At 51.1% G+C, this 26,559-nt stretch overlaps 2 protein-coding genes and 1 long non-coding RNA gene across 7 annotated transcripts; 2 read left to right on the top strand and 1 right to left on the bottom strand.

The window, feature by feature from the left end:
- The first annotated feature begins 10,958 nt into the window (after positions 1-10,958).
- B4GALNT1 (beta-1,4-N-acetyl-galactosaminyltransferase 1) lies at positions 10,959-20,665 on the top strand. Of its 3 annotated transcripts, none has more exons than XM_008003802.3 (11): positions 10,959-11,434; positions 12,050-12,268; positions 12,814-12,978; positions 13,100-13,206; positions 13,665-13,705; positions 13,851-14,031; positions 15,032-15,130; positions 15,275-15,465; positions 15,918-16,058; positions 16,321-16,561; positions 17,123-20,665. In XM_008003802.3, exons 2-11 carry the CDS (start codon positions 12,051-12,053, stop codon positions 17,338-17,340), a joined length of 1,602 nt encoding a protein of 533 aa, XP_008001993.1. In that variant the 5' UTR covers positions 10,959-11,434; position 12,050; the 3' UTR covers positions 17,341-20,665. The 3 variants fall into 3 exon arrangements, 2 of the variants coding, with proteins under 2 accessions (XP_008001993.1, XP_072876998.1); XM_073020897.1 differs by lacking the exon at positions 10,959-11,434 and adding an exon at positions 11,500-11,639; XR_012094522.1 differs by lacking the exon at positions 10,959-11,434 and having other exon boundaries at positions 12,031-12,268; positions 17,123-17,423; positions 18,576-18,877.
- On the bottom strand, positions 17,986-24,532 carry LOC103238577 (putative solute carrier family 26 member 10P). Of its 3 annotated transcripts, none has more exons than XM_073020894.1 (17): positions 24,184-24,532; positions 23,610-23,720; positions 22,972-23,129; positions 22,638-22,802; positions 22,219-22,371; positions 21,437-21,519; positions 21,145-21,292; positions 20,942-21,055; positions 20,168-20,245; positions 19,983-20,078; positions 19,476-19,582; positions 19,290-19,359; positions 19,101-19,217; positions 18,927-18,960; positions 18,765-18,847; positions 18,625-18,679; positions 17,986-18,092 (listed from the first exon to the last, which is right to left on the bottom strand). In XM_073020894.1, the coding sequence occupies exons 1-17, from the start codon at positions 24,524-24,526 to the stop codon at positions 18,082-18,084; spliced, it is 1,926 nt and encodes a 641-aa protein (XP_072876995.1). In that variant the 5' UTR covers positions 24,527-24,532; the 3' UTR covers positions 17,986-18,081. The 3 variants fall into 3 exon arrangements, with proteins under 3 accessions (XP_072876995.1, XP_072876994.1, XP_008001995.1); XM_073020893.1 differs by lacking the exon at positions 17,986-18,092 and adding an exon at positions 18,344-18,451; XM_008003804.3 differs by lacking the exon at positions 17,986-18,092 and adding an exon at positions 18,347-18,510.
- Positions 22,158-25,641, top strand: LOC140712775 (uncharacterized). Its single transcript, XR_012094525.1, has 4 exons — positions 22,158-23,421; positions 23,575-24,431; positions 25,221-25,320; positions 25,431-25,641. It is a non-coding gene; the product is annotated as an uncharacterized lncRNA (long non-coding RNA).
- The last annotated feature ends 918 nt before the right edge of the window (positions 25,642-26,559 follow it).

The following is a 26,559-nucleotide window of genomic DNA, read 5'->3' as shown; positions in this document are numbered from 1 at the left end:
ATTACACCACTGAGCTCCATCCAACCTGGGCAACAAAGCGAGACTCCATCTCAAAAAAAAAAAAAAATTTAAATCTCATTACTGAAGCAGCCTCATTGTCTGGGGTGATACACAAGGTTCATTGTCTCACAGCCAGGAAGATCAAGGACACAAACACACAAGAGTGAGGTTAGCAGTGGAAGGTTAGGGCCGAGCATGGTGGCTCACGCCTGTAATTCCAGCACTTTGGGAGGCCAAGGTGGGTGGATCACCTGAGGTCAGGAGTTTGAGACCAGCCTGGCCAACCAGGGTTTAGAGGAAACCCTGCCTCCTCTAAAAATACAAAAATTAGCTGGCTGTGGTGGCAGACGCCTATAATCCCAGCTACTTGGGAGGCTGAGGCAGAAGAATCGCTTGAACCCAGGAGGCGGAAGTTCCAGTGAGCCAAGATCGCACCATTGCACTCCAGCCTGGGCTACAAGAACTAAACTCTGTCTCAAAAAAAAAAAAAGCCAGGCGTGGCGGCTCACACCTGTGATCCCAGCACTCTGGGAGGCTGAGGCAGGTAGATCACCTGAGATCAAGAGTTCAAGAACAGCCTGGTCAACATGGTGAAACCCCATCTCTACTAAAAATACAAAAATTAGCCAGCCATAGTGGCAGGCCCCTGTAATCCCAGCTACTTGGGAGGCTGAGGCAGGAGAATCACTTGAACCCAGGAGGCAGAGGTTGCAGTGAGCCAAGATCGCACCGCTGCACTCCAGCCTGGGCGACAGAGGGGGACTCCGTCTCAAAAAAAAAAAAAAAAAAAAAAGATTGGAAGTTTAATTGGCAAAAGAAAGTGAATAGCTCTCTGCTACAGAGAGGGGTCCTGGAAAAGTGGATTGCTGGATCCACAGTGAAATGCAGGGAGTTTTATAGATGAGTTGGTGGGGAGGCAGTGTCTAATTTACATAGGGTGCAAAAAACTGGTTACAACCGGGTGTACCATTTGCGTAGGGCACGAATCTCTCTCTGGTAGCCTCCATCCTAATATTTTATTTTATTTTATTTATTTATTCATTTATTTATTTATTTATTTATTTGAGATGGAGTCTCGCGCCGTCGCCCAGGCAGTGGCGCGATCTCGGCTCACTGCAAGCTCCACCTCCCAGGTTCATGCCATTCTCCTGCCTCAGCCTCCTGAGTAGCTGGGACTACAGGTGCCTGCCACCGCGCCCGGCTAATTTTTTGTATTTTTTAGTAGAGACGGGGTTTCACCGTGGTCTCGATCTCCTGACCTTGTGATCCGCCCACCTCGGCCTCCCAAAGTGCTGGGATTACAGGCGTGAGCCACCGCGCCCGGCCTTATTTTATTTTTTATTTTATTTTAGACTGGGTCTCACTGTGGCAAACCAGGTGCAATCTTGGCTCACTGCATCCTCAACTTCCTGGGCTCCAGGTGATCCTTCCTCCTCAGCCTGTCGAGTAGCTGGGACTAGAGGCATGCACCATCATGCCTGGCTAATTTTTTGCATATTTAGTGGAGACAAGTTTTGCCGTGTTTCCCAGGCTGGTCTCAAACTCCTGTACTCAAGTGATCCTCCTACTTCAGCCTCCCAAAGTGCTGGGATTACAGGTGTGAGCCACCATGCCCAGCCTCCTAATATTTTATCATGCAGATGGGTTCTGCATGATAAAATATTATGCCTGAGCTGTGCCATGTTACCCATTTCTTTCTTACCGTACACATGCTAACAAAAAAGGGAAGATGGAGCCTCCATGTTAGACATGCTTGGTCCCCAGGGAGCCCTTTTCTATTGGCACAGCTGCCAGCATTCCTCTGTGCAAGCTTCCAGCTTGCTTATCTATGTTTGCAGCTCGATTTTTCAGGCTTCTCTATTTTAGGAAAAAAAAAAAAAAGATTTTGAGGGACTGCTTATTGTTAGAGGGGAAGCTCTGCCGAGGACTCTTTTGTCCTCACTATCTGCCTAAATAATTTCTTTCTACCTCCTGTGTCATTACCATGTTTCAGCTAGGACAAATTGCTGCTGTTTCAGAAGTACCAAGTATCAAACCAGAAAGGGCTTGATTTAGAAACAAAACCCCAGGCTGTGATGGTGGAAAAAAGAAAGCAGAACCTTAGCTATTGAACTGCAGCGTGCAGCGTGGGGCAACAGCCATTACTTTCAGTTTGGCCTGGCTAGCAAAAGGCGGCCTTGTTATGTAAATAAAGCCCCTTTAGTAGTCAGAATCAAAAATCTTCCCTCCTTTTTTTTTCTTTTGCTGGCCATTTTTCTCCCCCACCACACCACCATTTTTGTGTGTGAGGGAATTTAGACATTTCAGAGGACTTGTTCCCCATAATTTGGAACTTCCTTTGTATTTGATCAAGTCAGATAGAGCTGACCAAACCCAATGGAAAAAAGACCGAAACAACAACAAAAACAGAAACAAACAAACAACACCACCAACAAAAACGATGTAAACTTATTTGATCACTTAGTACTCTAATGGTAAGGAGAAATTAAGACCAGCTGGTTGTTAATTTTAACTTTAGCCACGACAATCCCCAATTCAGTTACTGACCTAGGGATGGGTCTCAGGCTGTAGACTGCTCTCTACCATTTTAGAAGCAGGAAAAAAACTCACCTTCCCTGTTGGAAGCGAGCTGAAACTCTGTAAAGGAGTTACCTGCCTTCCATCATCATGGAAACAGGAAATCTTGCCTTCCTTGTTGGAAGCAGTAAAACTCCAAAAAATAAGAGGAGTTGTAGAGCAAAATAAACTTTAGATTTCAACCAAATTTGGGGAGATCAGAGATTTTCTGGAGGGGGTGCTGTCAGGCCTCAGCAAATTGTCCTATTTCTTTGAGTCATGAAGTTAGCTGATGCTGGTCTCAAGCACTGATAGGAGATTTATCAAAGGTCAGGGGCATCCACAATCAGAATCGCCCCGTGGTTACCAAAATGTGAACCCCGAAAATCTGAGACAGGTCTTAGTTAATTTTGAAAGTTTATTTTGCCAAGGTTGAGGACACGTACCTGTGGCACAGCCTCAGGAAGTCCTGATGACATGTCCCCAAGGTGATCAGAGCAGTTTGGTTTTATACATTTTAGGGAGACATGAGACATCAATCAACATGTGTAAGATGAACATTAGTTCGGTCTGGAAAGGCTGGACAACTCGAAGTGGGGAGGGAGCTTCCAGGTCATAGGTAGATAAGAGGGAAATGGTTGCATTCTTTTGAATTTCTGATCAGCCTCTCAAAAGGATGCAATCAGATAATGCATTTATCTCAGTGAGCAGAGGGGTGACTTTGAATAGAATGGGAGGCAGGTTTGCCCTATGCAGTTCCCAGCTTAACTTTGTCCTTTAACTTAGCGATCTGGAGGGCCCCAAGATTTATTTTCCTTTCACAGAAGTATCATATAATATTGAACCAATAGAATGTAAGGCATATCTAAAACACCCAAAGCCCAAGCTAGCATAAAAATCCCAGCCTGCCACCAAACACTGGTGGACAAGAACACTACTCTCCCCGCATCTCTCTGGAATAGCTGTGAGGTCTTTATGACTCCCTTGTGCTGGTTAGGGTAAACGAAATCCACGACCAAAAGAATACTTTGATGAAAACAGCCAAGAAAAGCTGACCAAATCCTGGCACTAAAGTAGCATGGGGCTTTAGTGCAAAAACTATATTTTGTTAGTTCTCATAGCTAGCTAATTGAGCAATACACTGATTTTTATTAACTTGTTGAATGCGAATAAAGTGTGCATGGCAAGCATTAACTGGCTCACAGTTTTCTTGGTTGCTTTTTCTGATTGATATCTTTGAACTAGGTCTTTGCTGTAATCTAAGCAAAAAATTTAAATTAAAGAACAATGACATAATAGTTGGCATTCAGTTTAAATATATCGGGCATATTTATAACAGTTCACCAAGTATGTTTATTGCAGCACTGTTTGTAATGAAAAGGAAGTGTTAATTAATATATTCATTTGATGTAGTAATATGCAAACTTTTTTTTTTTTTTTTTTTGAGACTGAGTCTTGCTCTGTTGCCCAGGCTGGAGTGCAGTGGTGCGATCTCTGCTCACTGCAAGCTCTGCCACCTCCTGGGTTCACGCCATTCTCCTGCCTCAGCCTCCCGAGTAGCTGGGACTACAGGCGCCCACCACCATGCCCGGTTAATTTTTTTGTATTTTTAATAGAGACGGGGTTTCACCATGTTCGCCAGGATGGTCTCGATCTCCCGACCTCATGGTCTGCCCGCCTCAGCCTCCCAAAATGCTGGGATTACAGGCGTGAGCCACCGCACCTGGCCAATGTGCAAAATTTTAAATGAGACATATTTTCATGTGCTCTTATAAAGAGACTTCCAAGATATATGTGTCATGTAAAAAAGCAGTATGGGGTTCCACAGGTATAGTATAATTTCTTTCCTGTTTTAAAAAAAAAAGTTTATAAGTAGACAATTTGTAGGGTCACTTCCATCAAAATGATTGAGTAAATTCAAGGGAAAATCCTTCCTTCACTCCAAAGAGATCAAATTAAAATGACAGGTAATATATTCCAAATACGTATTAAAAAGACAAGCCAAGTTCAATAAACAAAATAAGCAACTCTTTGAATTGTTAAGGGAAAGGTAACAGCTGGGGGCTTAAGTCACAGGTCTGCTGGGCCGCAGGACAAAAAACAGCACCTGCCAGGAACCCAGGTCCTTTGGAGAACTTACTGGATGTTCTGATGCGTGACAGGGGGCTGTATAACATTATGACTGCTAGCTGGGCTCCATCCATTTCGAGCCACTTGCCTAGAGTGATTGAGAAGACCAGAGAGGATGCGACCAGCCCAGCCTGTCCCCAGCCCTCTAGGCTGCCATGCAGAATTGGACTTTGCCTGCAGCTGGCTGGGGATAGGATCAAGCAACATACTCTCTGTATTTTTTTTTTTTTTTTAATGTAATTCCCTTGGCTGTCAAATGTAAATTCTGGTTCTAGGCTGTGGAGACAGACTTGACACCACTCAACATGAAGGGATGCAGTGGGGAGAGAGGGAAACCTACAACTCCAAAGTGGACTGGCATATTTAGCATCCATTACAATCTTTTCCTAATGAAACTGACTCTGCTGGAGTACAAAAAAACTGCATTTTCTGAGCTCCCTCTCAGTTAGCGTTCCTTGTGTCAATCACGTGCACACTTGAGAAATCTGAATTGGGATAAGGCTTATATGGGAAAACACCGGAGGACCTTGAGTGGAAGGTGTCTACTTTTCTAATATAAATTGTGGCAGAGGCATTGGGGTTCCTCAGCTAGCAGTAGCTTCCCGGTTTTGAAAGCTTGCTGCACTGGGCATGGTGGCTCATGCCTGTAGTCCCAGCACTTTGGGAGGCCAAAGCAGGTGGATCATTTGAGGTCAGGAGTTCAAGACCAGCCTGGCCAACATGGTGAAACCCTGTCTCTACTAAAAATAAAAAAATTAACCAGACATGGTGGCAGGTGCCTGTAATCCCAGCTACTTGGGAGGCTGAGGCAGGAGAATCACTTGAACCCAGGAAGAGAAGGTTGCAGTGAGCCGAGATCACACCACTGCACTCCAGCCTGGGCAACAGAGTGAGACTCCATATTAAAAAAAAAAAGAGAGAGAGAGAGAGAGCTTGCTGCAGTTGTGACCCCAGTTTTGCTGATACCAACAGAGTTGTGTGATTATGGAGGCAGGGAGTGGTTTCTAGAAGTTCTACCTAAAGCAGTGCTTCTCCATTGAGTTTCTTTCAGTGTCTAGGGAAGGGCAAGTCTTTGTTGCACAGGCTTGTTCTGTTCATCGCAGGACATTTAGCTCAGTTGACACCTGCCCACCAATTGCTGGCAGCTGGCCCAGCTATTATGACAACCCAAAATGGCCCCACATATTTCCAAAAGCCTGGGGAAGCACTACCACCCATGGCATAAAAAATAAAAAAAGCCCCCAAATCACATTGTAAGCCCCTTAATGCCAAGAAATAAACCCCTGTCATCACAATGTTTCTGTCATCTACAATGAACCCTAACAAGGATACACACATGTGCAAGAAATTCACATACAAAAAACAAGCTAGCAAACTAAAATTTCAAAGCTCTTCATGAAAATTAACATCATGAAAGATAAAAAGCTTAATAAACAAGAGAATTTATTCTAGAGTAAATGGAAATAATAGGCCAACTTGAAAAAAAATTTTAAATATAGTCATCCCTCATTTCTCAATTGTCTGCAGAGGATTGGTTCCAAGACTCTTGTAGGTACCAAAATCCCAGAATACTTAAGTTCCTTACATGATATGGTATATTTTTTATATACAATCTGTGTACATGCTCTTCTATACTTTAAATCATCTCTAGTTTCTTTATACCTAATACAATGTAAATGCTGTGCAAATTGTTGTTATACTTTAAAATTTGTATTATTTTAATTGTTATATTGTTATTTTTTTCCAAATATTGTTGATCAGCTGGTGGCAGAACTGCACTAGGTGAACCCAGAGAGCCCACTGTAAGTATGTTTAATATCCTCAAAGATTAGAAAACAAAAAGACAAGACAACTAAATACACTAAGTAAAAAATCAGCTGGGCATGTTGGTGAGCACCTGTAGTTCCACTGCTTGGAGGCCGAGGCGGGCTTGAGTCCAGGAGGCGGAGGCTTCAGTGAGCCAAGATCACACCACTGCCCCTCAGCCTGGACAACAGAGACTCAAATCTCAAAAAAAAAAAAAAAAAAGTCTTAATGTCTACAAAACGTGAGAAAAAGAGAGAGAATTAAAATCAGTATTTCGGTCTTCAGCTGAGGCTAAATATCACCATCATAGAATGAAATGCTGAGATATAGGAACTAATATGAAGTTCTATTAGAAAGTTTTATTATTAATATTTCATTATGAAAAAACTTTAGTTGTCATTTTTAGAAAGTGTGACAGCTAAAACAATTTCTCAGTAATGTCACCAAATTATTAAATAGACACTCACTTTCTTGTTTGTTTGTTTTCAAGATGGAGTCTCACTCTTGTCACCCAGGCTGGAGTGCAATGGCATGATCTCGGCTCACTGCAACCTCCACCTCCTGGGTTCAAGCTGTTCTCCTGCCTCAGCCTCTGGAGTAGCTGGGATTACACACGCCCACCACCATGGCCAGCTAATTTTTGTATTTTTAGTAGAGACTGGGCTTCACCATGTTGACCAGGCTGGTCTCGAACTCCTGAGCTCAGATGATCCGCCCGCCTCTGCCTCCCAAAGCACTGAGATCATAGGCATAAGCCACCTCACCCGGCCAACACTCGCTTTCAACTAAAGTAAATAAAGGAGTGATTTTTTTCTTTTTAGTTTTTAATTTGAAATAATTTCAAACTTAGATATTTAAAGAATACAGAGCACTCCCACATATCATTTATTCAGCTTCACCAATTTTTCACATTTGGTCACATTTTATCATTTTCTCTCTATACTTAATTTTATATAATTTATAATAAAATAATGTAATTAATAATTATTAAATTAACAATAAAATACAAATTATACATTATATATACCACATATATATTATGTAAATATGTCACATACATATTCGTATTATTTATTTTTTCTGAACAATTTGAGAGTAGATTGCAAACATCCTTCCACTTTACCCTTTTTTTTTTTTTTTTTTTTTGAGACGGAGTCTTGCTCTGTCGCCCAGGCTGGAGTGCAGTGGCGGGACCTCGGCTCACTGCAAGCTCTACCTCCCAGGTTCACGCCATTCTCCTGCCTCAGCCTCCCGAGTAACTGGGACTACAGGCGCTCGCCACCTCGCCCGGCTAGTTTTTTTTGTATTTTTTTAGTAGAGACGGGGTTTCACCGTGTTAGCCAGGATGGTCTCGATCTCCTGACCTTGTGATCCACCCGTCTCGGCCTCCCAAAGTGCTGGGATTACAGGCTTGAGCCACTGCGCCCGGCCCACTTTACCCTTTAACACTTTAGGTTATATACTCTAAGAACAGGGATATTTTATTGTATACCCACAGTTATCAGCTTTGGGAAATTTAATATTTGCCATTTATCTTTTAACAGAGATAAAACAACTTTTATCTAATCAACTTTCCATATTCCAATTTGTTTTTTTAGAAAACAGAAAAGATAGGTTCTTGCTCTGTTACCCAAACTGGAGTGCAGTGGTGCAATCACAGCTCACTGCAGTCTCAAACTCCTGGGCTCAAGCAATCCTCCCACCTCAGCCTCATGAGTAGCTGGTACTACAGCACGTGCCACCACACCTGGCTAATTTTTTTTTATGTTTTTGTAGCCCAGCTAGGTGGCTCACACCTGTGATCCCAAAACTTTAGGAGGCCCAGGCAGAAGGATTGCTTGAGGCTAGAAGTTGGAGACCAACTTGGGCAGTATAGCAAGACTCCATTTCTACAAAAAAAAATAAATAAAAATAAATTTCTGTAGAGATGAAATCTCATTATATTGCCCAGACTGGTCTCAAAGGCCTGGTCTCAAGCAATCCTCCTACTTTGGCCTCCCAAAGTGCTGAGATTACAGGGATGAACCACCTCACCTGGCCCAAATTTTTTAAACAGTCCCCCAAAATGTCTGTTATATCACTTTTAATCTAGGATCGCATATTGCATTGAGTCATCATGTCTCTTTAGTCTCCTTTAATCCAGAGCAGTTCCTCATTATTTGTCTTTCAAGACCGACATTTAAAAAAATACTAGCCACTTTTTTTTTTTTTTTTTTTGAGTCAGAGTCTCAGTCTGTCACCCAGACTGGAGTGCAGTGGCGAAATATTGGCTCCCTGCAACCTTTGCCTCCCAAGTTCCAGTGATGCTCATGCCTCAGCCTCCCAAGTAGCTGGGACTACAGGTGTGAGCCACCATGCCCGGCTTATGCCCAGTTAATTTTTGTATTAAGTTTCTTTTACTTTTTTTTCCTTGTGACAGGGTCTCACTCTGTCACCCAGGCTGAAGTGCAGTGGTGCAATCTTGGCTCACTGCAATGTCCATCTCTGGGTTCCAGGGTTCAAGCGATTCTCCTGCCTCAGCCTCCAGAGTAGCTGGGATTACAGGCACGCACCACTATGCCCGGCTAATTTTTGTATTTTTGGTAGAAACAGAGTTTCACCATGTTGGCCGGACTGGTCTCTAACTCCTGACCTCAAGTGATCTACCCACCTCGGCCTCCCAGAATGCTAGGGTTACAGGCATGAGCCACCGTGCCCAGCCTAAGTTTCTTTTATTCATAGAAAATATTCCTTACTTGGAGTCTGTTTCTTTGTATTTAAAATCAAGTTATGTATTCCCAGCCAGATCACTACGTAAATGATGCCATGCTTTCTCAAGGGAGCATTTCTGGAGGCACATGATAGTCTTCTGTCCCTCATTGGTGATGTTAATTTTGGCCACCAAGTCAAGGTGCTGTCTGGTTTTCCCACTGTGCAGTTACAATTTTTCCTCTTGCAACAAATAAGCCAACTATGGGGAGATACTTTAATCTATGTACATACCCTGCTTCTGTCAAACTTTCCCCCTAGAATTAGCATTCATTGATAATTCTTGCCCAAACCAACTTTTACTCTGATGCAAAATAGTTATTTTCTCACTCCATCAGCTCCCTCCACATTTATTAATTGGCATTCTCCCTTCTCCTTCGTTCATTTAATTAATTAATTATCTATGTATTATCAGGGTGGAGTCATGGATTCCTATGTTTTCAATGGTTCATAATTCATTCCTGGTCATCTCCGCTGGGGGCACCAACTAGCAAAAACTAGATAAAGTATACCTGTCTTACATGTCACAAATATTTTTTTCACAGTTTGTCATTTCTCTCTCAAATTTAGTTTATGTTAACTTCTTCACTCACGTTTTTCATATAGTCAGATTTATTAATATTTCCCTTTACATCTGGCTTAGAGATCTCTTCCCTACTCCAAGACCATAAACAAAACAAAAATTCCATAATTTCTTTTTTTGAGACACCGTCTCGCTCTCTCACCCAGGCTACAGTGCCATGGCACCATCTCAGCTCACTGCAGCTTCAACTTCCCGGGCTCAAGCAAGCTTCCCACTTCAACCTCCTGAGTAGTTGGACTACAGGTGTGAGCCACCTTGCTGAGCTATTTTTTAAATTTTTTGTAGAGACAGGGGTCTCACCATGTTGCCCAGGCTGGTCTTGAACTCCTGGTCTCCTGTCTCCTCAACCTCCCAAAGTGCTGGGATTACAAGCATGAGCCACTGTGCTGAGTTTCATGATTTCTTCACTACTTTTATGATTTCACCTTTAATATTAAAATATTTAATAGATTTGGAATTTTGGTGTAAGAAGGGTAGAGATTCCACTTTTCCCCCAGCTGATTTTAGTCATTTATTTGTATAAAATTCATTCATTCAAAAATCCACCACACACACACACATATTTTCATAATGTTCTATATTTCTTATTATGTCCTTTTTTCCTATTGAATCTTGATGCATCTTTTATTAGAACCATGAAGCCACAGAACTCTGATTCTCAGCAGTGTGAAGTATCAGGCTGTCTATGACCTAAGGCTTCCAGGCAGAACTACCGCCAATCTGGCCTCTCTGGGGTTCCCTTCCTCCTGCAAGGTTGCACCAAGCGGCAGTTCGGGGAAATAGGCCCTTGAATTACCCAGTGTGTATCTCTTGAGTGTCTGTTAAATAATGGGGGGCAGGGCGGGGGAGGAGGGGGAGAGGGAGGCTGTGCATCAGTCTTTGTTAGCCAGGCAGAGCGTTTATTTTCCAGGGGTTGTTTCTTTTATCTTCACCCTAACATTCAAACTTAACGTGGGTTTTAGCACGCCCCCGCCCTACCTCCTCCCAAAGCCCTTATTTGCCCATCCTTGCCTTACAAGCTCAGAACGAGCAGGCAACGGAATGGCTGGTCTTGGGAGCAGGCGGTTGAGATGCCAGGGTTTGGAGGCTAAGGGCTGGGGGTTGTGAGCGAGGACCTTCCCGCGTCTGCTACTCGTCCTCGCAGTTTCCTCCGCGCCCACTAGAAGGCGCCGGGGCGCTCGCATTCCCCGCGCGGAGCCGAAGCAGCCGCAACCAGCCGGGAGCCTAACCGCGCGGCGCTGCGGTGCGAAGAGCCGGGAGGCCGCCAGAGCCCTCCCCGCGCTGCCAGTGGGACACGGAGCCAGGGATCCCCGGTTTTGCCCCCGGGGCCGGGGTGCAACGGATTCTTAACTTGGTCCTCGCGCCCCGCCAACCGCCCCCGGGCAGGAAACGCCCAGAACCACCACCGAGCCGCGCTCCACAAAAGCCCCGAGAGTTCCAAGGCGGGAGGGGTCGGGCGCGCTCCAGAGGCAGGAGGGTCCCCCACACCCTCAGGCTCACGCCCAGCTCCCCCATCGATCAGCCCCTAGCCCCATGAGGACCCTCAGGCGGGGGCTGAGAGCCGGCACAGCCTGGACCGAAATTTTGCCGCTGCCTTAGAGCATTAGACAGGTCAGTGCCCGAGGCGGGGGGATGAGGGGCGGAGCAGGAGGAGGGAGGAGGCGCGCTTCCCGGTCCACCCTGTTCCCCGCGCCGCTTCCCGAGGCCACTCGTCGGGTCACCTCCACCGGGGGCGCCCGCCAGCACGGGCGTGATTCTGCATTTTTTCCTGACAGGCTAGGTGTGGAGCCGCCCTCCGCAGCCCACCCCAGCCCAGGTGATGCTCGGATTGAGGAGTGGGGGGCGCGCCGGCCGGGGCGGGCTGCGGGCTTCGGGACTGCCACTGCCCTAATAGAGCGGGGCTTTTCCAAAGCTCACGCACGGCCGCGTCGAAACCGCGGCATCCAAATGTCTTCAGCATTAAGATGCCAGGCCTCGGGTGTGAGAGGAAACCGAGATGCGGGAGAGGGCGAGAAGAAAGGAGGCCGGGAGACCCTGGGGCCTGAGAAGTGAGGGGAAGGGCACCGGGAAAACCGCGGCTGGCAGTGCATATCCTAGCGCGATGTGTGGAGTGGAGAGCGCTCTTGGGAGCCGGCAGGAGCCTCTGAGGACGCGGGGGCCAAGGGCCCCATCCCTTGCCCTCCCTTCTTCCCTCCCTTTCTCACTTTCCACCCTACCCCCACCTAGGATGTGGCTGGGCCGCCGGGCCCTGTGCGCGCTGGTCCTTCTGGTCGCCTGCGCCTCGCTGGGGCTCCTGTACGCGAGCACCCGGGACGCGCCCGGCCTCCAGGCACCTCTTGCGCCGTGGGCGCCCCCGCAGAGCCCCCGCAGGCCCGAGCTGCCAGATCTTGCTCCTGAGCCCCGCTACGCACACATCCCGGTCAGGATCAAGGAGCAAGTAGTGAGGTGAGTGCCGACCGCGGCGGCGCAGCGCGGCGCTCGCTGGGGGTGGTCTGGGGGCTTTTGTTTCCTCCACTGCTGGGCTCAGATGCCTGCGTTCTCCTAACGGGTTGTGTGGAGTGAAGTGGGAGGTGGAAGTGGGAGGCTGCTGAGGCTTGGGCTGAGGAAAATCTGTTCTCCCTGAACCTTGCCATGGGGATGAGGATGGGGATGGGCGTGGGAGGTTGTGCAGTCAAGGGAGGGCCCTGAAAGACTCCCTGAGGTCCTGATTCAGGTATGAGAAGAGACCCCAGGTGGGCTGCTGGTTGGTGGGTAGGCAGCTCCTGAAATCCTAGTAATTGGCCCTGTCCTACAACTCTAAAATCCAGATTTAGGGGCTAGGTCGTCCGATTCTTGGTCCCCCTCCCGAGTACTATTTGAAGGGCAACGTCTAAGGGGATGGATCCTAGATGGACAGAATTTCAGGGCCAAGGTGTGGGGTGCTGTGTCAGTGTTTATGGGATGAATGGAGCTGTGTAGCTGGGTCTGATGACCCTTACTACTCCCTTCAGGCTGCTGGCTTGGAACAACTGCAGTTGTGAGTCCAGTGGGGGGGGCCTCCCCCTCCCCTTCCAGAAACAAGTCCGAGCCATTGACCTCACCAAGGCCTTTGACCCTGCAGAGCTGAGCGCTGCCTCTGCCACAAGAGAGCAGGAGTTCCAGGCCTTTCTGTCAAGGTACCAGCTTGAAAGAAGGGCATGACTCCACAGGGGGAGAGCAGTGATTGCGCCGGGAGGGAGAGACCCTCTCCCCCTCTCCCCCTGACTCTGCTCTGTCCTCTCCTTCCTCCACTGCCAGGAGCCAGTCCCCAGCTGACCAACTGCTCATAGCCCCTGCCAACTCCCCGCTCCAGTACCCCCTACAAGGTGTGGAAGTTCAGCCCCTCAGGAGCATCTTGGTGCCAGGTAGGGAGGAGGGTCCCAGAGGATGACCTCAGCCACAGTGGGGGTGGCAGAGCCCGAGGCTGGGTGGGGAAGAATGGGAGATGATTGGAATGGGAGGTGGGAACCTCTGATGAAAAAGGAACTTAAGCTCAAAAGGGGGCTTAGGAGGTGGGAGGTGAGGACGGAAGGGACTCTAGGAATTTCAGAAGACTGTAACTGGGGAGTTTTGGGGGAAAGAATCTATTCTTTTCTGACTAACCATTGGTTAGGTGGTGGGCAGGGCAGGCCATAGGGCAACCTTTGATGGGAAGGGTTCAAAAATCAGTCACTGTAGGCTATGTTACAGTGTGCCCTGCTGAGGCCTCAATAAGAAGAATGGGTAGAAAGTTCTCTATTGTGTGTGGTGACAGCAGGGAGAGAAAATGAGAAAGAATTCAGGGCTGCCTATGTGATTCTGATCCCCGCCTCCTTTCTCCTAGGGCTGAGCCTTCAGGCAGCTTCTGGTCAGGAGGTATACCAGGTGAGAGAAAACAGGAAGGCAAGGAGGCCAAGTAGGCATCAAGAATGCTGAGAAGGAGGCAGGGCTACTAAGGGAAGGATGGACGAATCAGGGAGGCAAGAATTGGGTCTGGGGCCTAACCCTGCACTCTCCAATCCCCTCCTAGGTAAACCTGACTGCCTCCCTAGGTACCTGGGACGTGGCAGGGGAAGTGACTGGAGTGACTCTCATTGGAGAGGGGCAGGCAGATCTCACCCTTGTCAGCCGAGGGCTGGACCAACTCAACAGGCAACTACAACTGGTCACTTACAGCAGCCGAAGCTACCAGACCAACACAGCAGACACAGGTGCGAGGCCTGGGTGGGGAGAGGGGCAGGCTAGACAAACAGAGAAGAACCAGAAAGGCTGGAGTGGGCAAATGGCAGAGGGCATGGGAGGCATCTGGTCTATGGCCAGAGCTGTCCTGCCACACAATGAGTGCTTCAACTGGAGCAGCAGGGCCAGAGAGGGAGAAAAGGGGCCTTTGTTCATCTGGGGCTGGAGCAGGCCAGAGGGAAACCCGAGCTTTGGGTGTGTCTCCCCTTTAGGCCAACCATGGGGGCCCCAGGAAGAGACCTGTCTAAGGAGTTAGAAGACTATATTTCCAACCCACCCCTTACTAGAGGGCAAAGCCCTTTACTTTCCTGAGTTCCCATTTCTCTTCCAGCAAAAGGGGCCTAAAAGCCCTCCTGCTTCTCCCCAAAGCTGGTTTGTTGCACTAAGTTTGCTTCGACCTTAGGGCCTTTGCACTTGCGGTTTTCTCAGCCCGGAATGCTCTTCCCCAGATTTTTGCAGACTGGCTCCTTGGTGTTTAGATCTCAGCTCAAATGTCTCCTCTTCGCTATTACATTACTTATTTGTCTTATTTTCCATTCAATACTTACCAGTATCTGAATTTTTTAATTTACTTAGCCTGGCACCAGACTGACTAGGTTGCTATCAGTTTTGTTGCTTAATAGTTGTGTAAATGTGGCAAGTTACTTTTCTGTGTCTCAGCTTCTTTTTCTGTTGTAGGAATCTACTTAATAGGGCTATCATGAGGATAAAATGAGTTCATATATTTAAGGTAATTTTTAACAGGTCTGGCACATAGTAAGTGCTCAATAAAGGTTAGCTTTTACTTAAAATTTTCTTTATTGTTTTTCTCCTACCCATTAGAATGTAAGTTCCATGAAGGTATGAACCTTGTGTTTTTTTCCACCAAGGCCTAGAAAGGTGGGACACAGAGTAGGCACTTAAATATTGATTGGCTGAAAACAGAATGTTGCCCCACCCTTCAGGGTCAAACGCCATGTGCTTTCTTCCCAGTCCGGTTCTCCACTGAGGGACATGAGGCTGCTTTCACCATCCGCATAAGACACCCACCCAACCCTCGGCTGTACCCACCTGGGTCTCCACCCCAGGGAGGTGAGGCTGGTAGGGGCAGGGACATACTAGATCCAGCGTTGGTGGGGAGCAAGTAGAGAGAGGGCAGTCCTGGGAGGGGATATCTACCTGTTCCCCTCTCCCAACTCGCCTTGTCTGCACCCAACCCTGTGCCCTCAATCTCAGCCCAGTACAACATCAGCGCTCTAGTCACGATTGCCACCAAGACCTTCCTCCGTTATGATCGGCTACGGGCTCTCATCACCAGTATCCGCCGCTTCTACCCAACGGTTACCGTGGTCATCGCCGACGACAGCGACAAGCCAGAGCGCGTTAGTGGCCCCTACGTGGAACACTATCTCATGCCCTTCGGCAAGGTGTGCAGCTAGCAGGCTGAACGGCAGGCCAGAGGACTCCCGCAGTGGGTGCGCCCTCAATCTGCAGCCTCCAGGGTAGTGATTCGAGGACCACCTGCCTCAGAATCATGGGGTGCCTGTTAAGCATGAGGATTCCTGGAATGTAAGCTTCGTGGGAGCAGGAAATTCTCTCTGCATTCTTAGAATGGTGCTTAGTGCATAATGGCATTCAATAAAATAGCTGATGAATGAATAAATAAATGCACACAGAAATTAAACGCATTCCGAGACCACTGACTTGGAACCTCTGTGGGGGATCTGCATTTTTTTTTACCTAGCTTCTGGCAATTCGAAAGCACTCAAAAGTCTGGAGAAGAATACAAGCTGAGAAGGGTCGGGGGAGAGAAAGAAAGGTGGCAGAGGACCATGTCCTATTTCTGCAGCCTCCCCAACCACACACACCTTTCCGCCAGGGCTGGTTCGCAGGCCGGAACCTGGCGGTGTCCCAAGTAACCACCAAGTACGTGCTGTGGGTGGACGACGACTTCGTCTTCACCGCGCGGACGCGGCTGGAGAGGCTTGTGGACGTGCTGGAGCGGACGCCCCTGGACCTGGTAGGGCAGGCGCCGTAGGATGTGGGGGTGGAGAAGGGCCTTGAACAGGCTAAGGCCACAGCGGGGACGCTGTGGCCAGGAACGGCGAGCCCTGGGACAGAGAGAGGACCACGAAGTGGGGCCTGGGGACTGGCTGGGTCTTGCAGGGGTGAAGCGGAAGAGGATGGGGCAGGGGTACCCCCGAAGGCACCGGAGCGCAGACCTTGCCCCCTTCGGGTGCCCGATCCCCGGCTGCCTGGAGCCAGCCTCCCTCTCCCTGCAGGTGGGGGGCGCGGTGCGCGAGATCTCCGGCTTCGCCACCACTTACCGGCAGCTGCTGAGCGTGGAGCCCGGCGCCCCAGGCCTCGGGAACTGCCTCCGGCAAAGGCGCGGCTTCCACCATGAGCTCGTCGGCTTCCCAGGCTGCGTGGTTACCGACGGCGTGGTTAACTTCTTCCTGGCGCGGACTGACAAGGTGCGCGAGGTCGGCTTCGACCCCCGCCTCAGCCGCGTGGCTCATCTGGGTGAGTGGCGCCCCCTCCCGGTCGACCCTGGCAGGAACCCCACAGGGAGCTGGCGCACCCGCCTCTCCTAGGCTGCACCCGCGCCCAGCCGCCACCGGGAACCCTAGAACAGTTCTGCAATGATTTACCAAGACCTGCACCTGGACGACAGACAGAGCTCCCACCCTCTCCCAGCCCCGCATACCCTTTAAATCTCTATTCCCAGCACAACCGCTGGGCCCTTCCTCCCCGCCCGCGTAAGCTTCCCCGTCACTGTTCCCGCCACCCCTACTCTACTCCCAGCGTTTCCCCTAGTTCAGACCATAGTCGGTGCAACCCATCTGGCGTTTATTTAACCTCTGGGAGTGGGGGTAGGTTTTTCCATTTTCAAAGCACAAGTATATTGACTCCATTTACACAAGAGTAAAACTGAGACCCAGGGAGTTGATTTACTTGCTCAAGGTCCTTAGAAACAAGCCTTTGCACACACACTTTCCACACCCTAAATTTGAGAGTTCTCCCTTACCGGTCGGCCTTCTGCACCCTTGGGATCCCTCACTGTGTACTCCCCTCCACCCCCAGAATTCTTCTTGGATGGGCTTGGTTCCCTTCGGGTTGGCTCCTGCTCCGACGTCGTGGTGGATCATGCATCCAAATTGAAGCTGCCTTGGACATCAAGGGATGCCGGGGCAGAGACTTATGCCCGGTACCGTTATCCAGGATCATTGGATGAGAGCCAGATGGCCAAACACCGGCTGCTCTTCTTCAAACACCGGCTGCAGTGCATGACCTCCCAGTGATGGCCCGCAGGGGATTTCTGACTCTCAGGCTGGGCCTGCCTCCTTGTCCCTGCCAGGAATTTCCAACAAACCCCACCCACCCTGTGAGCACTCTACTGGCAGTCCCTGAGCCTCTAGTTCCTCACTCTTCTTTTTCAGAACCTTATGCCCAATAGGGGTTGTCCTGGTGACACCCCTCCTTTTTCGAGTGCCCAGAGGCCTGGTGGAGCCATAACCTCTCCCACAGCCAGTGCCAAGTCCTCCCCCTCCCCATTCTCATGGGGCAGGAAATGGGGGGATCACTTTCCAAGTGCCAAAGAGCCCAGGGGGACTCTTAAGAACCTAAGGTGGAAACACTGTCCTCTCATCTTCTTGGGACTGAGGGGGTGGGGAAGTTCCCCAACACATAATCCCAAGACTACCCCTCACCCGCATCTTCAGATCCAGTACCCTGTGTACCTGCTCCAGCCCCACCCTCACAGAGATAACTTGTGGCACTGGGGCTGGGGTGAGGGCCAGCGAACACATGGTGAAAGCCATTCTTAGTTGTGTCTCTGCAATGCTGTGGGCACAAAAGACGGAGCACCAAAGTCCCTGTGCAAACACCTAGACTCACTTCCTGGATTCCAAAGCTCTCAGCTTCATTTTATTAGTTACGTTAGGTAAGGGAGCTCAAGGTCATGGTCCTCATCACACACATGTCATCGGGGCCCTCTGCACTCCACATGATGAGGTCAGACCCACACTGTGCAAATCTTTGGGTCAGTGAGCTCCTGGAGACGAGAGGAGACATGTCAGGAATAGATTAGGCACCCTCTCCCTTGATGAAATGTGGCAGTCCTCTCAGGGGTACCCCACCTGCTTAGGGATCTGAGTTCTTCAGTTCCTCACCCATAGCTCAGCCTGGGCTCCCTGAGTTGGTCTTCAGTCCACTATTCATTCCATCCCCACCCTTTTCTTCTTGATCTTCCTCCGCAGACCCTTTCCCAAACCCCTCTCCCTGAGTCTCCAGCCACTTACCCCTGCCTCACTTGCCGCAGCCCAGTGCCTCCCGGCTCTCGCTCCTGGTGCTACTGCCCCTTACCAGGCTCCCCAGGGCATAAGCAGCTGCATCCTGCACACTCACAAACAGCTGATCTGGGGTCACCCTGTCCAGGAGTCCTGCCCGAGTCAGTGTCCCCAGCACCGAGGCTATGTGGGGAGGGTGTCAGGCTCTGAGACCCTAAGTCCACACTGGGTCCTTTTCCCTCCCGCAGGTGTCCAGTCATTGCCCAGACACTGGGTCCCGCTCTTCACACATCTCACCATTACACTGAGCCAGGAGGAGGCGGATCCTAGCATCTCGACATCGGCTGGCCAGCTGCAGGGATGGGGCAAAGGGGTTAAGATCAGAGGGTATGAGTGAGATGCTAAGGGGTTTCTCCTCAACCTGCCCTCTCCCTCACCTGCACCACTTCTCTGGCCCCAGCAGCATCTGCAAAGGTGACACCACTGAAGTCTAGGACCACCACCCTGACAGGCTCAGCAACTAGAATGGGAGAAGACAGGAGTACCCAGGTGCCACCATGCAACATGCCCAAATCTTCCTTCTTGTCACCCCATCTTACCTGCAACAGTTGGGCCATCTGGCTTTGAAGTCTCCTATGAGTAAAGAAGGGCAGTCACCACAACCGAGACACAGCATGAACATGCACCCCTTGAGCACAAGGATCCCCCTCAGAACGCCCACCTGCCTCCCACTCCCCAAGGATCCACATTCCTCCTAAACCAAGCTCCCTCACCTTTTCTCCTTCTCCAAGCCCCAGGTGCCACTCCAGGTTGCGGCGAAACTGCCCACGGGTCCCAAAGTACAGTGGTGTTGGATAGCTCAGGATGCAGAGCCCTGGGACCTGGAGGAGCTAAGAGGTCAGAGGGTCAGAGAAACATCTGGGGCTAATCTTCCTTTCCTTCTTTGGCTGCAGCCCACCCACCTTGTGGCTTCCTCTGAGTGGCCTGTAGAGCTCTGTTCCCTCCGCCTGTCCAAGTGCCAGGCACTGCACCCTAGGGAAGAAGGTGGGGCCAGATTTCCAGCTTAGCCTGTCCTGGCTGGAGAGTCACCCCAAGCACCTCATTCTCTCCCCTGCCCTGACCTCAACTCCACTCATCTCTATGCCCACCTCCGGGTGCGGCAGACCACAGTCATCATGGAGAAGACAACACCCACAGCCAGGCCCAAATCCACATTCAGGGTCACTACAGCCACCCAGGTGACCATCCACACAGCCTGCAGGACAGGGATAAGGGTGGATTGCCCAAAAGAAAAGGCAAGCCATCACTGCTGGGGAAAGAGATCCAGGGCTGTGATTACCAAGGCAAGTGATGGGGAGAGATGACCCAGGAAGAAGCAGAAAGCATGACAGAGGGAAAGAACAGGTTGATTCAATGGGACACACACCAAATGTAATGACCTGCACCAGTTGGGAAGTTACAAATATTCAGGTCCAAGGGGTTCAAACCCCATCCTCTCCCTTGCCTGTGAGTAAAGCGTATTAGGAGTTACATTTGTTGGGGGAGTGGGTGGGTTGCAGAACTTAGGACCAGGACAGTTAGCTTTGGTTCAGGGCAGAGGCTGGGGATGCTAAGAAGATGGGAGGGGGCCATCTGGGGGTAATGGCATTTCTCACAAAGTCCACACGACTGATGTGCCATAGTTGTGGAAGTTCCTGCATCTGGAAGAACATCTGCCGCATGCTGGAGATGTTGATGCAAGCCAGGACAGCCTTGAGGCAGAGAAGGTGGGCTGACTACCTCGATGTCCTGGAATACAGCCACCCCTCCCAGCCATGCTCATGCCTCCTCTGCTCCTTACCTTGGGCAGATAGTAAAAGAAGGGCCCCAGCCACAGCAGCACTGACAGGACCACTATGCAGGAGAAGAGGCCTGCCAGCTAGAGGGAAGGAGGGACGGGAGCAAAAAAAGGAAGGGAGTCTCCCACCCCCACATGAGAGCTGGTCTCCCTGCCCACTCTGCCTTATCTTCCTCGGAAGTCTCCCTTCTCCCAAATCTCCTTCCACACATCCCCCTTCTTAATATTCTGCCGTTCACATCTAATCCTCCCCTCCCCCCAATTAATTAAATGCCCATTATTCACCAGTCTCCCTGTAGATGTCTGTGGTTCAAGTTCCCCAGTTTTGCAGCCCACCTCCACCTTAAAAGCCACTGTTGGGTTACCCTATAAGCAGGCTCACCACGTGCTTAGGGCACCAGCAAAGTAAGGGAAACCAAAAATATTAGGGGGAGACTTTGATATGTGATATTCCTTTTAAAAAGACAATGTCATTGTGTGAAAAAAATAATTTTATCTCAAGTTTATTTTATAGTTTTGTGTTTTTATTTTGAACCATATCTGGGGCACCATAAACTTTTTCAGTGCTTAGAGCCTACAAAGGTCTTACTGGAACATTGTTATCTTCCATCTCTCCTATTTATAATTCCATCCCCTTGCTCACCCTTTCTCACAGATCCCCAGTCTTCTCTATATAGGTGCCACCTGGGTATCTAACCATCTTCCACCTGTTTCTCCAGCACCACCACTTTGGCTGGATAGCCCATCCTTTCTCCGCATCCAAGGATGCTCTCTTACCTGTGTTTTCCCACCAGCATCCACCAGTAGACTGGTGGTGGCCAGCGTAGCCGAGTTGGGAAAGCAAGAGAAGAGGGAGGAGATGAGGTTGGAGGCACCATGTGCCAGGAGCTCCTGGAGGGATGCAGTGAGATGAAGTGGGAGAGACAAAGGCATGGTGGGAAGTCAAATGAGAGGGTTGGGGTCCACAGTCAGAGTCCTACCTGGTTGGAGTCAATAGTGTAGCTATACTTGTCTGCATAGATGGAGGCCAGGGAGGCAGACACCGCAAAAGTAACCAGTGCGATGGGCAGCGAGTCAGCCAGAATCCTGGGCAGCTCAGCCAGGTTGGGGAGGAGGGGTTGGGGAAATCTGGAGAGGGAGGGATCCATGGTGAGGAGGAGTTGGGTGCTTCAGTGAGATAAGGAAAGCAAAGAAAATGGGGGGTGGAGATAAGAAGTGTTAGGTGGGAGAGGTGGGAGAAGAGAAAGCTGGCGTCTTTTCATTCTGTCTTACCCTCCAGGCAACAGCCCCACTATCTGGACATGGTATCTTGTGTCCAGAGAAGAGGTGAAGCAGAGCACGGAGGCCAGAAGCACCTGAGAAAGAGAGCAAAATGAAGGCATGGGAAGAGATGGGGTCCCTGGCAGAAGCTAGAAGGGGCTGACCATGAGAGAGGACCATAATGCAGGTCTAGCTGGTTGCAGGAGCCCAGCACCTGGGGGAGCAGGGATGTGTTTGGGATGGGGGCTTGACAACTGATTTGGAGTGTGGAGCTGGGAAAGAGGGATGACATATGCCTGAGGCCACAGAGCGCTGGAGCCACCAAAGATGGTGGATATGAAGAGATGCCACTGAGCCTTCCAAAGAGGGAAGCTGGACGATATCTAGTGATATAGTGGCATCTGTGGAGACACGGAACGTTTATTTAGTGGGGTAGAGAGAGAAATGTCAGTGGAGGGTGGAGAGGAAGATGCACTGTGAATTACAGGGAAGGACCCTGGTGAGGACAGGTGTCAGAGAAGGTGCTGTGACCAGCAAGACCTCAAGGGAGCGCTTTAGGATGGTAGAAGGAACTCCAAGAGGTGTAGGGGGTGCTCCGTGAGAGACGTGGGACAGTGACGAGGGGGACTGTGGAAGGTCAAAGCATCCTCCTGCAGGAGGCCAGGGAAAGTGAGTGTGAGCTGGCCCTCTGTTCCGTGGCCTCTCTGCACTCCACCAGGGGGCGGCAGCGGCCAGTTCCCACAGGACCGCAGGGTCTGTGCGGGCAGGGGACCGGCGCGCACGGCCATCCTCACCATGACGACTTCCCCCGGGATCGGCGTGGGTAACCGGTCTCGGAATCTCACGTTCAATTCCTTGACCGGCACGAGCAGCGCCAGGCTGAGCGCCGAGATCGTCAGTTCGGCCGGACTGCTCTGGGGCAGCGCAGTCAGCACGGCGGCCAGCGTCTGCGGGCAGGGGCTGTGAGCAGAGGGCCCCTTGCCAGGGTTCATGCGCCCCGGCGCGGGCCCCCCAGAGCGAGGCCCTCTCTCCCCAGTGCCACCAGGGCTTCTACCTCCGCAGCGCCCTCGGTCAGCCACGTGGCTCCAATCAATTTCCTTTCCTGCGCCCTTGTCACACACTACCCCTCCACCCTCCGTCCTTCCTCCCTTTTCGAATTTCCCTAATCCCGGGACCTCTAGAAGCCCCTTCTCCTTTCTTCTCCCACCCCCACCTTGAAGAGAGAGAAGCAGCCGATCTGGCGCGGGAGGGACAACCCCAAGAGGCTCGGCAGCTGGGACACGAGCACGTGCAGCGCGACCCCGCTGGTCAGCGCCTTAACAACAGGTTCGGACAAAAAGGTGGACAGGACGCCGAGTTGCAGCACGAACATCCCCAGCTGCGGGGGAGAGGACGTGCAGTCACCAACTAGAGGAGGAGCAAACCAACCCCGCGCACCTCCGCCCTCCCGAACCCAAGCTGAAGGCTGGTCCCTCCCTCTTCCCCTGCCCAATTTCCTGGGCCCCCCAGCAGGGATCCCCCGGGATCCTCCCCGGGTCCTCCCTCACCATCAGCGCCCCGCTCCCGAAGGCCACGGCTGCGGCTACCCCAACCCGCTGAGCGTCCAACTGCTCCTTCTCGGTTCCGCTCAGGTTCCCCACAAGGGGTTCTGGCACCAGCCGCTCAACGGCCGAGCCTGTCATGAGGCTGAGTATGGCGAAAGTTCCTGCAGCCGGGGGACAAATACAGACATCACCAGCTGTGCAGCCCTGGGCAGGGCAAGAGCTCAGGCTCCACGCCCTGGGGCCGAGATGCTGCTGCCAGACTCGGCTCTCCAAGAAGGCTGCTGCCCGGTCAAGACTGTGGCGCGAAGAGCTGCACCAGCCGGCAAAAACTACTCCCTCCAGCAGATTCTCTGCCTACTGCGCGCCCCTTTTGGGGACCATGCACCTATTCTTCCCCTTTCAAGTCCGTGAGATGTTCATTTTAACCAAATTTCATAGGGGAAAAAAGTTCAGGTAAACTCCCACCTCTTTGCACCCACTCCAGCAAGCATTGCCTAGGTCAGTTTCCTGGCAGGACTGGGCAAGGAGGGAGGTGAAGATGGGAGAGGTGAACAGGGAAATGAGGAAGAAGGGAAATAACAGCCCCTGTCCATTTTCATCCCACAGGGAAGAAGAGTCATTGGAAGTTCCTGGTCACTCACCTGTGGACAGGTGTCTCCCAGTACCCAGCAAGCTGTAGATGAGGACGGGGAAGAAAGAAGTGTAGAGTCCAAACACCGGGGGCACGGAGGCCAGGAGAGCAAAGGCCATGCCTGGGATAGAAGTGGATGGAAAGGTGTGCTGTGGGGAGGGGGCCTTGTCCAAACTCCAGGACTTAAACGCCCTTCCCAGACTCTTAGGGGCTGGCATGAAGGATGCTAAATCATGCCTCATGAGGGAACTGAGGGGCTAATGGGCCTCAGTGGGCGATCATGGGGCAGACAAGGTCAAGAACGCTGTGGCCAAGTCCTGGGGGCCAGACGTTGTGCCTCTCTCCAGTTCTCTGAGCCAGAACCTGTCCAAGGCTTCTTGCAGGATTGTGCAGATGAGGGGAGATGGGGGTGGGGATCTGATGGAGCTCCACAGTCCTTACCCCAAACTTGGCCTCATATCCCTCTCTCCTACCCGCAGCGGCAGGAACCCACCATCTGCTCCTGGATTCCCAGCTCCCTAAGCCTCCTCCCGGAAGCCCTCTAGAGCTTGTGCTCCAGACAGACTGCTGTTAAGGCCTCTCACCCTGGGGCACGTGCACGATGCCCACGGTCACTCCGGCCACCGCATCTCCGAGCAGCCAGGCCCGCCAGCGGTAATGGGGCAGCCAGTGCAGCGGGGGCAGCCGAGCCAGTAGCAGGCGCCACGCCCCCGTCCCGGAACAAGCGCGAGCCCGCAGCCTCCACAGCCCGAAGAGCCGGGGAAAGCGGCGCTCTGCAGGTAGCTCCGGTTCCTGCTCTTCGCCCCCGAAGAGCTGATGGAACCGAGCCTCGGTGAGAGCTTCCCTGAGCCTGGTTCCCAAGGGGTACTTAAGGTTAGAGGTGTCCCCCGCGCCTGGGTAGGTCCTGGTGCCCTGAATCCCGCTCATTTTGCCCTTGGCCACCTCCAACTCCGCCCCGTCTTAAATACTCCTCCGCCAGCTAAGCCCTGAGTCCCGCCTCCCACGAAGCAGGGTCCAATCCGGCCCTGAGGACATCCTCTCTTGAGGACCTTCTCCAGTCTGGCGAGAGCCGCGGCTTGGAGAGGGAGAGTCTCTATGTTAGGGGTTTCTGCAGACATCCTTGGCCAGATCCGATCGCTGGCTCTGGGGTGGCTGTGGAAATGTGTAGAGATTAGAGAGAGAGAAGCCGAAAGGCAAGCGCACCCCGACACTAAACACCCGCTATTTACCCCTCCTTAGACTTTTCACTTCACTCCCGGTTCCTTTCCCCATCCACACCTTGGGAGGAGAGAGAGGCTGGTTCCTCTTGGGTCCTTCCCTGAGCCGCTACATTCTCCCAGCCAGAGCAAAAAGTTCAGCACCCATCCCGAACCTCACCCAGACCCACATCTTCATGGGGCACAGCTGGCTCCAAGAAGCAGTTTCATGTCCTACTGACATGGAATGCAGCCACATGTATTGATTGGACAGGGATAATGACAGAACCTGAACCCACACCTCTGTGAGGAGCGGCTGGGCCTAGTTCAGGGCCTCAGGGGAAATATTGAACCCACAGGAAATTTTTTTCTTAGGAACCAAAAAAACGGAAGCACCATTTATCACATTCAAATGCTTTTCACAGGCCAGGGGCAATGGCTTATGTCTGTAATCTCAGCACTTTGTGAGGCCGAAGCAGGTGGATCACCTGAGGTCAGGAGTTTGAGACCAGCCTGACCAACATGGTGAAACCCTGTCTCTACTAAAAGATACAAAAATTAGCTGGGCATAATGGCAGCTGCCTGTAATCCCAAGCTACTCGGGAGGCTGAAGCAGGATAATCGCTTGAACCCAGGAGGTGGAGGTTGCAGTGAGCTGAGATGGAGCCACTGCATTCAAACCTGGGTGACAGAGCGAGACTCCATCTCAAAAAAAAAAAAAAGCAAATGCTGTTCACAAAGTAGGCATTCAAAAGCACATACGTGGTTAAACTAAGTGCAAAGGAATCAGTCACCCACCTCATGTGTACCTATGGTTCCTAAAGAAATACAAAGATTCTAACTCCAGAATCCTGCTGTTGGCCATGATCCCCTCCTCCATTCGCAAGAATCTTCAGCACCCCTCCCCATGATCCTCTGGTCCCCCAGTCCATGACCCCAAAGTCCCGGGGGTGGGGTGCAGTGAGGGTGGGTCTCCCCTCTTCAATTCCTCCTATTGTTCCACAGAAGTCTTATCTAGGCCCTACGTCCTGTCCCCCCCTTAGGAATCCCTCCCCCTATTGTCGGCCAAAGGGACCTCGGGCCCACAGGGAGGCTCCAGCTCTCCTCCTCACCCTCCCACCCCAGCAATCTATTGTCTGTTGAGGAAACCCAAGTGCACGTGACTGAGCCCAAGGGACCAACGGATACAGTGGACTCGGAGATGCATAAGGACCCAGGACAGCATCTGGACATGGCTGCGTGAATGTTTGGCTCGCTCTGGTCCAGCAGCTCTCCCCGAAGTTGGGAGGGGCGAAGATCCCCTTGGGCTGTCCCTTCTTGGGTCCATGGCTTGAAGAAGAATCCCCTTCTGCTCACTATGAACATGGCTTATGACCTCACAGAGAGCAAAGATAAGGAGACCCAGTGCCAGGAAAAGGCTGCAGCCCCCAGGATCCTCTCCACCTTCCCATCTTCCCTCAGCTGAACATGGCAGCCTCAGAAGCAAAGGTACATTGGCATTTTGTGCTTTAGTATCTGGGTGTTGGGGGAACGGTGAGAAGTCACACTGCATAGGGCTTTCTGGTGGGGTCTAGACGAGAGGGTGGGTAGGGAAAAAGAAGGGCTGGGTAAAGATGATACATCAAGAATCTAGGGCTGGCCAGGTGCAATGGCTCATGGCTGTAATCCCAGCACTTTGGGAGGGCAAGACAGGTGGACCACTTGAGCCCAGGAGTTCAAGACCAGCCTGGGCAACATAATGAGACCCTAACTCTACAAAAAAAA

The sequence above is a fragment of the Chlorocebus sabaeus genome, chromosome 11 (genome assembly GCF_047675955.1).
Source record: "Chlorocebus sabaeus isolate Y175 chromosome 11, mChlSab1.0.hap1, whole genome shotgun sequence".
Taxonomy (NCBI): Eukaryota; Metazoa; Chordata; class Mammalia; order Primates; family Cercopithecidae; genus Chlorocebus; species Chlorocebus sabaeus.
This window is presented reverse-complemented; position numbering and strand designations above follow the sequence as displayed.